Source organism: Rhamphochromis sp. 'chilingali' (assembly GCF_963969265.1).
Source record: "Rhamphochromis sp. 'chilingali' genome assembly, chromosome: 13".
NCBI classification, from domain to species: domain Eukaryota; kingdom Metazoa; phylum Chordata; class Actinopteri; order Cichliformes; family Cichlidae; genus Rhamphochromis; species Rhamphochromis sp. 'chilingali'.
The window spans coordinates 17,969,674-17,979,688 of record NC_137940.1 but is presented as its reverse complement, the minus strand read 5'-3'; the positions used below and the strand labels follow the sequence as shown (position 1 = coordinate 17,979,688).

The 10,015-nt window shown below is 42.9% G+C and overlaps 1 protein-coding gene across 2 annotated transcripts; it reads right to left on the bottom strand.

Moving 5' to 3' along the window:
• Window positions 1-1,323: 1,323 nt before the first annotated feature.
• rnf4 (ring finger protein 4) lies at window positions 1,324-9,644 on the bottom strand. 2 transcript variants are annotated; one of them, XM_080901895.1, is made up of 8 exons: window positions 9,385-9,644; window positions 6,139-6,231; window positions 5,888-6,029; window positions 4,841-4,932; window positions 4,680-4,692; window positions 4,477-4,588; window positions 4,224-4,275; window positions 1,324-1,682 (listed from the first exon to the last, which is right to left on the bottom strand). In XM_080901895.1, exons 2-8 carry the CDS (start codon window positions 6,148-6,150, stop codon window positions 1,533-1,535), a joined length of 573 nt encoding a protein of 190 aa, XP_080758021.1. In that variant the 5' UTR covers window positions 6,151-6,231; window positions 9,385-9,644; the 3' UTR covers window positions 1,324-1,532. The 2 variants fall into 2 exon arrangements, with proteins under 2 accessions (XP_080758021.1, XP_080758020.1); XM_080901894.1 differs by having other exon boundaries at window positions 1,325-1,682; window positions 6,139-6,222.
• Between the last annotated feature and the right edge of the window lie 371 nt (window positions 9,645-10,015).

Sequence of the window (10,015 nt, the reverse complement as noted above, 5' to 3'; positions counted from 1 at the left end):
GGCACTACAGAGCTTTGCATGAGAATAAGGGGAACACCGATTGTGGAGCAATACCAGGTGAGCCATCAAATGCCATGATAATATAGCATGCCGTAATGTTACTACATGATATAACAATATTATACAACTGTTATAAGTTATGTGTGTGATATTTGTGCTTTGTTCTCCTGAGGAAAGACAATAAAAACAATCTCAAATAGATGAAGACCTGGTTAGCATGGTGATTGAGGACTCCCAGCCATTTAGCATTGTGGAGGACAAACGATTTAAAAGACTTGTTAAATTGTTAAATCCTAGCTATGTTCTCCCCACTAAAAGGCCATAAAAGCAGTGAAAATTTAGTTTTTACAGAATAAAATGTGAACAGGCAACACTGAGGCCTCAGTGTGTAGCTGTCCATACCTCAACGTTACAAAAGCACAACTACTGTCCACACCCCAATCACACCTCACAGTAAATGATCATTTTCCATACTGCCAGTATAAATATACACAGTATACTGACATCACTACAATATACATGTTTTACACACTCCTTTTGTTGTTGACATTTACAGGCTGTGTGCAAAAGGCCACACTCTTCAAATTCATGCCAACTAATATTTTTATGTGCAGTAGGTGTCCTACTAGAGCAAATGAAGCTTCAAGAAGCTTTGCGCTGGGATGAACCAACTGGATGAAAAGCTTCAGTGCTTCATGAAGCTTCATCTGCCCATCACTAGTTATTATGAGGGATACATTTTATGAGTGAATTTGGCTTTAAGTGACTTACAGGTTTCTTTGAAAAATACTTATATCCAGATTCTTCCTTTTTGCTGCCATCCTCCTCTCCTCCTTGCAGCGCAGGCTTGCCGCTGCTAAAACTAAACAGAGCTCCCTGAAAGGCACAGCAATCACATTGGCCATATTTGTCACATGACGTAGAACTCCAGTAGAGGACGTAATTTAACTCTTTCTGCACCGCTGGGTGAATGAGATGTTGACGGATCGTTTTTTTTCCCCCCCCCTTCTATCGGGTTTGATTTTCTTTACTCGAAGAGATCAAATTATTGGTGGGGACAATTCAATAATCGCTGGATACTGGTGGGGACATGTCCCTTCCGTCCATGCCTAATCTTCGCCCTTGACTACCCATAATTCATCAGTGCAAGCACCCCCCCCCCAAACACACACACCACACACAGAGTCAGACTAAAACAGTGCTGTGTGTGTGAGTACGAGTACTTCCTGTACTCTGATTACAGAAAGTACATTGTGCAGTATTATTCTCCACATTACTGCCATAACGTTGTAGATCCATCAGCTGATCAATGAGTGAAACAAATCAAAATTTATTTCAGCTTTAACAAACAAATCAACACACATGAATCATTAATCCATGTTTACCAGCTATGACTCAACACTTTAATGTCCAAACAGAGGCGCACACACAAAAAAGAAAAAAAAAAAAAATACAATTCAGCAGCAAATAACATCAACATCATGGCCTGTGGTCCAATGGCAGCAGGACTCAGCTGTGGTCTCAGAGTGATGTCAGATGTACAGGGGGTGGTACTGGCGGTGAGTAAGTCTCTTCCTGCAGGTGGGACAAGTGTGTGATGATGTCAGAGAGTCTCTCAAACACTGACTGCAGAACACGTGACCACAACGGGTGGACACGACCAATCGGCCACTCCCAACAATCTGCGAAGAAAAAAAAAAAAAAAAAAAAAAAAAAAGCAAACAGAAATTAAACAACAACAACAACAACAACAACAACAACACACCAACAGCCAATCAGAGCAATGCACTCAAACGTCACTGTAATACTTTCAAAGTAAAACACAAAACCAGACTGAAACTTTCAAAATAAGAGTCAGCAAATGTATGTTTATTGATTAGGTTCATTGATCAGTGGCCATGTGAATGTAGTAAAGCCTGTATTTCATTACCCACAATGCCTCAGGAAGCACACATTTCATCAAGCATTGTGTTGGACTATTTTTAGGCACACTCGAGTCACCAACACCAATTTGTTCTGAGCACGCTCACACTGAAAGAAACGTACCCTGCATTAAATCAGCAGCGAGCTGAGGGCTGTAAAGTCGATCTTGAAGGTTACTCAGAGCTCACACTAGCTGTGTCCCAGAAGTGAGAGACTGTGAAATGGGACGGTCTAGCCTTCAGATTTGTGTCACCAGCCATCTCGATGGGCATGAATAAACTCAGCCATCTGCTCCTTGCTATCTAAAATATAACAGGACACTGGAGAAAATTCTCAATCATCTCGACCATCTTCTGTATGGACAGCAAAGGAAGAACTTCATTGCACAGAGAAAAGCTATTTCTTCTGCACACATGACAATAAACACTTTGAATCTCGCACTTTAATCAGTTTTCTGTTTGACGTTTATTCAGCTGTGTGAAAACCCCCGAGGAACCCTCCCAATGGACTAATAAAGTTTTATTTTATCTAATAACTTTAATCTCAGCCAAACCGATTTACTCAGGAACAAATAAAACAGTGAAAAAAGCCAAACAATAACATTTAAGTCATGTGAGTGGCACACACACACACACCATGTTTAACCTGAGTAGCCAAAGACGGCGGCAGGTCTGATAACGATGTGCCGGGTGTCCGCTGTTCTCTAGTGAGCTTCGACCTCCCAGCTAGCCATCAAGCTGGTGGGTAACAGACATCTCCACAAACGTCGCACTTTTGTAAATATGCGATGTCTTGATAAAGCAGATATTTGAACTTTACACAGCTACATTCTCGCCTGGAAATATGTTAAAAGTTATTTTGTGACCCAGAAAGATTAATAAGAGTAATATTAAAACTAAGTAGCAGCCGCCATTGTTGGCAACTGGAATTGACTGGGCCGCGCTATGAATTCTGGGATACGGTGGGCCACGAAAGACACACCCGACCCATCCTTCAAAATCTTGGAAAATGAAGGACGCATTTGGAGGAGCCTTCAATTTGGGACAGCCTACCTCACGTTGTTCAAGTGCTGCCTCAGGAGGATACGGCCTAGGTTTTGGGACACAGCTAGTGAATGCTGCTCGGTTTGCAGTCCTGAATATCACGGCACAAGCAGGATTCACTGCACTGTTAATGTTAGCTATGTTATATTGCTGCCTCTGTTCGGCGGTGTCGAGCCAAACGAACTTTAACGTGTGTTTGAACGAGCTGACGGTTCACTCGTTAAGCTGAAAGAAAGATGCTTTAATCACAGGAGTCACACATGTGTCCACTGTACCATCTGGGAACTCTTCTTGTTTCGTAATAACACAAACACTAAATCCTCCTTCTCTTGTGCTGTTGTGTAGCAGTGTGTACACCTGAGACTTTCACCTGTCTGTCTGTCCTGCACACTCTCTCTTTTTCTTTCTCTCTGATTGTGGAATAAAAGTATGAACATGTATTTATAAGTTACACTTGTGTTTGAATCCTGCAGCTTATCACACATTTGATTTCCATGTGTGACAACTGCAAGTGTCCAGAGTGAGGACAGACTGAGGGACCCACTGCTGCACATCATCTGTGAGGCTTTGCACCCCTGATGATCCACCAGGACAAACTCAGCAGTGTGTGAGGAAGAGGAGGAGGAAGAGCCAGCAGCAGCTGACAGATGGAGAGAATAGACAGACTGTTCCCTGTTTGTGAAGGACTGCTAGAAAAGTTTAACATAACTAATTGTCTGTCCTGAATCAGTCTTATTAGGTAATGTTCAAATAATTTTATCATTCCAGTGTTTTCAGTGTGGGAGAAAGTACTCAGGGCCTTCAAGTTACACACTATGAAAGGCAGCAACAAGTGTAATATTCAGAAACCTAAAGTATGTATCAGCAGCAGAATGGACCTAAAAATAAATGTTTGTTTCAGTTCTATGAAGCTTTGAGTATTTTGGATTAGTAGTACTGCTGTGTTTGTTGCATCATATTGCTGTAATTGTTTATATATTCTGAGGTGAGTTGATCTATAGTGTTACATCATATTCTATAAGGATGTTATGTGTTTGTATACTTTCTGAGCACGCTCACCCTGAAGGAAGCGTCCTCGGAGCTCACACTGAGCATGTGCAGCAGGATAAAGAAAGAACCTCGCTGCTGGCACTCTGTTTCAATAAAGTTCATTTTTCTGCTTTATTCATGCTGAAAAGTCTGAATACACACACACACACACACACACACACACACACACACACACACACACACACACACACACACACTCTGACTGACCTCTGAGTATCCGTCCAGACACACAGGACAGCTGATTGTCCCTGGAGTTGACCTGAAACACAAAAACATTTGAGTGAGGTCACTGACAGGGTCAGTGTATCACCTGCAGAAGTTCAAGATTCTTTATTTGTCACATGCATAGTATATAACACACAGTGAAACGTAGCCTGACACGCTCCTCGGCATGTGCAAAAATTTGGGGGGGGTCGTAGAGGAAGAACATTATAAAAGTGTGTAGGGGTTGGTGTATCACCTGGAGGTGTTTGTCGGTGGCAGGAGGGTGGCACTGAGGACGGGGGGTGTGTCTTCATCTTCATCGCTGCTAACAAGATAACTCTGTACAGGTTGTCTCCAGTTCTGAGGACCTGAGTGAAAACAGTCACACAGGCATTAGACCGCTTCCTTAGTGAGAGCTCAGGCCTCAATCTAGTCTTTGGAACACAAAGTCTGACTTACCCTCATCCACCAGCTGAAGTTTTGGATACAGCAGGAAAAAAAACAAAAAAAACAAACAAACACAGAAGAAGAATTAGACATTAGCACACTTCGTGTGTGTGTGTGTGTGTGTGTGTGTGTGTGTGTGTGTGTGTGTGTGAGTGAGAGAGAGAGAGAGTTACCAGCACAGAGTCACTGTTGGTAGTCAGGTCGACCACAGCAGCAGCTTCTGCTCCACTCTCACAGGTGAGATCCACAACCACCTCCTCCTCACCTGAACACACACACAACCACAAACTCAGATTCGTGTACATGCTCTGCCCACACTTACACAGAGGGGAGGAGCCTGTGTTAGCCTGACATGCGGCACCGTCTCCATTCAGACCAACAGCGTGGCGATGAAATGGATTCACTGTACGCCTGCATCAGTCAGATAATTAAAAAAAAAAAAAAAAAAAAAAAAAAAGCAAAGCCAAGCGAAGTCCAAGCGAAGCAGATGAGAAATGAAACAGAGTGTCGAGATTCAACTATTCATCATTCTCGACATTACCCGACATCAGTGACGTAACGTGGCTCCATCTTTACGATCAAAGTGTTTCATCTCCAAGTCTGGTGATTTTATCGATAACCAATAATCAGGTAAACAGATCGAGATAAACGGGCATGAACACTCACTGTCAAACATCTGGATTCTCACAGCTTGTGGTTCTTTATACCCAAAGTGGCTCCATTTGGCGGTGCCCAGCACGAACGACTTTAAGGAGCAGAGAGGTTCCCCACAGAGCTGTGACTGTCCCGTTTTTGGTCACCTGTGTATCAGACGTGTGGTCGCGAGTTTCAGGTGTTAAAGTCAAGTGTTAATCACACCCCTGATGAATTTCTAACTGTCAGGTGGATTTTGTTTCCTCTGGGCTGCAGGTGTGTCAGTGATCAGGAGACACCAGGAAACCCACTGACTGTATTTTCAGGTGTGGGAGGTCACCTTCAGCAGACAGCTCAGGTATGTTTATTTCTCTTAGCAGTGAGGACCTGCTACTTACATCACTTCCGGTGAGGTCTGAACATGTTTTTCTCTTCAGTTTTACTTCAAAAAGAAGCAGCTCTCTGATTGGCCGAGAGGTTGAGAGCGTGTCTAGATGAGTCAGGTCTGGTCTGAAAACACCTGTAGATGCAGGCCTATCAATGACTGTTCGATCAGTTGGAAACTGAGTGTACTGATCGGGACTGACCGTCCATCACATCAATGGTCTCTGTTGGGGGGGTGGGATCACTGTCGGCGTTCGCCGTCCTCCTGGTACTCGCAGCTCTCCCGCTCTTGGCGTTGTGTCTAGAAACCGGAGGACTTTGTGTGCTCCGCCTCTTCCTCTGAACCTGAAAACAGAATACCAGGAGGTGGAGCTTAACACACTTGACCAGGTAAACACCAGCTGACAGTGTGACAGCTGAACAGGTTAAACCACAGAAGAAGAAGATGACTTACAGAGCTGCTCATCTCTGACTTAATGATTCACCTTCACGGCACAGGTGAGGATGGAGACCAGAGAAACAGCTCAGGTACCTGCACCTGTAACAGCTGGAGTGTTATCGATTGTCAGTTTTAGACATGAATCAGTCTGCTTTGATCCACCTGTGACGATGCCCTCCAGCCAATCAGTAACAACCCTCGGCAATTCTTTTAATGAATCCATGCTGTGAGATTTTAAAAAATAAAACTAAATAAACATGGAAGAACAGAGTCCCACAGGTTTCATACACACCTCAGCCAGGTGTGTATGAATCCATCTGATCCTTGTTCATAGGGGAACAGGTAGTGATGGCCCGCTTGAAGCTGACGCTCCAGAGCGTGTGTCGAAAAAAACAACACACTGGTTCAGAAGCACTGTGTCGAGGCTTGCTTCGTTTGGCAAAAGTCACGTGACCAGTGACGTCCGAAGCTTCATTACGCACGTAACTGCTTCGGTACCCGATTCAAACGGATATAAGGAAGTGAATCATCCACGGGATTCGTGGAGTGTGTTGATGGTGACAGAGAGCGAAGAGGTGATCATTCCACTGACAGATATGGAGCCAGCGAGGAAGAGAGGACGTTATGGCGTGTGGAAATATTTTGAGTTGATTTTGCTCAATTCATTTTATCTGCCGAAGTGAAAAACTTGAAATGTCCAAAATCATGTTTTCATAATGTAAATATCATTACAGCATATGACTTTAGGAACACTTCCATGTGAATTAAAGCTAATGAAGACTACAAAAATGTATTTGACACTATATGTACATTACATTGCTACACAGTTTAGAAAAGCATTTTGTTTATTGTTTTTAGGTGATAGTCTGCAGGACCCAGGAATACCTGCATATCTACCAGCTTGCAGTGTGGTTCCTGCACTCCACAGCCTCTTCTGTTCCATGCAAGTGGATTTTCTCCAGGGCAGGAGAAACTATTTCTAAGAAAAGAAACAGACTCAGCCAGCGCACAGTAACACTAATCCTCTTTTTAAATGTAAATAACAAAAGGGCTACCTTACATTGATCATGTTTTTACTTTACAAGTTCTTGATTAGGGGTGGGTTTTGATTATCGCCTTTCTGATTACAATCCATGCCAAATTGAATAAAGTGATATTGATTCATTACAATCCTGTGTCGATTTGTAAATTAACGTTATTATGCCTGAAACGCCAGCATCTCAGGTTAAACCTCACAACATGTCGTCAAACACCATACAGCTAAAACTGTAACTGGGAGCAGGTTTACGGATTCTGCATACAAACGTGAACACAGAGCACGGACCCGACTCGTCAGAATCAGATTTTGGTGCGTCGTCGGGTCCGCGCTGTGTTTGCCTCTTTTTTTCTTCGCTGGCTTCTGCAGCTGCAGGTTTCATAACTCTGTTTACATCTCTAATTAAGTCTCACATGTGTCAGCTTTCTTGTAATAGATACGAAATTATGGATATATACTGATACATGACCAGAATTGTAATATTTCTGACTGAGGCAAAACTTTCCACATTCCAATCAAATTGAATCGGATCCTGTATCGAATCAAAATGATTCTACAAATCAGTGACGATGTATTACGCAAATACGCATTACATTTTTTCAGCCCCCCAATTGAGAAAACAAAACCAATTACATGTTCAAAGCAACGGAACGGTGGCCCAATATCACTCTTGAGTGAGCAGTGATGATTGAGCAGTCCGTTTTATTTTGCAGATTCAAGCTGCTCTTCAAAATATTCGCCACCAGATGTCACCGGAGAGGACTGTGTTGGAAAGCTTCGAGTAATGAACCATTTTTCAATACAAGCTTCAGTGCTTCAGAAAGCTTCATTTGGCCATCACTAGGAACAGGTATCTTTCTTCCTTTAGCATAAGAGACGCTGGAGCATCCTTTATGAAAGGGGAGGGGAAAAAACAAAACAAAACAAAAAAAAAAACATCTGACCACGCATGAAAACAAACATGACCAAAGTGGATCATGTAAATGTTCCTTCTGACTGCATTTTCCATTTCATCCATACACCGCTGATAGATTTATAGTTTTGAACAGCAGCGGTTAAACTCACAGCTGAGCATCACACTGCTGGAATAAAAACTACTTCCTGTTGAGGTACTGTTGCACAAAGAACGCTGTACCAGCTAAAATTATGATCTATATCAGGGGTAGGCAACTCCAGGCCTCGAGTGCCTTTGTCCTGCAGGTTTTAGATGTGTTCTTGATCAAACACAGCTGATTCAAATGGCTAAATTACCTCCTCAACATGTCTTGAAGTTCCCCAGGGGTCTGGTAATGAGCTAATCATTTGATTCAGGTGTGTTGACCCAGGGTGAGATCTAAAACCTGTAGGACACCGGCACTCGAGGCCTGGCGTTGCCTACCCCCTGATCTATATGAACAAAGTGTGCTCAAGGTTCTGTATGATCAGTGTTCATTAGTGATGTCCTTTGTTGTGGTACTGCAGGGTTTGTGTTTACTTCAGGTCAGCTGGGATCAGTGGTGATGGAGTAAATTTAATGCAGTTGCAGAATTCCTCTTCAAAAGGTGCTGCGACAGCCGCATCTGGATATTATATGCAATGGGACAGATTTACTCTGAGGTAGCAGAAGCAGCTGAATTAGTGACTCCCAAGGAGGGAGCGTGAAGGCTGCTAACCAAAATAACCCAGCGCAAAGTCAGGTTTTACTCGTTTTTTTTTTTTCTCTAAAAACAGCGATGGAATTTAGATAAGAGATCTGGATGAAAGAAAATCAATCTGTAGTTCATGTTCTGCAGTGTCACGCTGTTAAAAGAAACGAGTGTGAGGCCGTTCCTTTCCTCAGCGTATGTCTCCTACCCACCTTTCCTTTACCTCAATGATCCTTCCACCGTGGGCAAGTAAAAGAGGTTAGGAAAAGGAAACAGGAGGGACCTTTGAAACTCGCACCTTTTCTCCGTACCAGAAGCTGCTTCGTCTCTGTTCAGAAAGTCAAGAGTTCCTAATCTGAGCCTGATACATAAAACCAGGACCAGCTAAACTCGTGGAGCTGCAGGGGGATCACACTAAGGTCACCAGGAGCCGAAAGAAACGCTTCTGGTGACCCAGTGACCCTGCTGTCACTGATGATGATGATGGAGTTTTACCTTTACAAGAATTAGAAACACGGCCTTCAAGATTTAAACAGTAGATTCAGACACACAGATACTTTAAACGTGGCATGTGTGCAGTTGAGCTTAAACTTTACTTACTGTTAGCAATAAACTGTTAGCTTCCGCTGTCACCGTCACTGCTCCTCTTAGCAGTTTACTTTTAGCCGTTAGCACCTCTCTCTTCGTCACTGTGGTTCCTACCGTTAGCGTGAAGCTAGCGTGTGTGTCAGCGACAGATTTCCGGCCTCAAACATTTTAGTAGAGTAAAAAAAAAATAATTAAGTCGAATAAACGTACTGCAGAGGCTAACGTTAGCTACTGTCTGTCTCACAGCCGCTTCTTTTGTACCGGAAGTGTTCAAAAACACCGGCTCATTGGCGCCCCCTGCTGCCTCACCGCGTGCATCGCAGCGTCCACTGATTGAAGGGAAGACCTTTTTAAAAAAAAATATATATCTTTATGGTTTTGTTTAGTTTATTTTATGTACTCAGACTGAACTACCTGACATGTACTTCAAAGTACTGCAGTAAAAGTACAGTTACTGTGTGGTTACTGCAGGGAAAAAGGCTATAAAAACACAGGACATTCAAATGAAACTGTTTAAATAACTCAGTCAGTCGCTGAAATCAAACTATATTCATGTCAAAGTTACATTGGATTGGATTAGTAACACCTGAAAGGAGAACCTGACCTGGGACATTGAACTTGTTTTATTTTAATAAACATGACT

What these genes read in the sequence shown, in the direction of transcription:
- rnf4 (XM_080901895.1), bottom strand. An exon ending in CCACCGACAAACACCTCCAG is followed by an intron (nt 4,276 to 4,476) that starts GTGATACACCAA and finishes TTTGTGTTTCAG; the next exon opens with GTCAACTCCAGGGACAATCA. An exon ending in GTCTGGACGGATACTCAGAG is followed by an intron (nt 1,683 to 4,223) that starts GTCAGTCAGAGT and finishes TTTTCTTCGCAG; the next exon opens with ATTGTTGGGAGTGGCCGATT.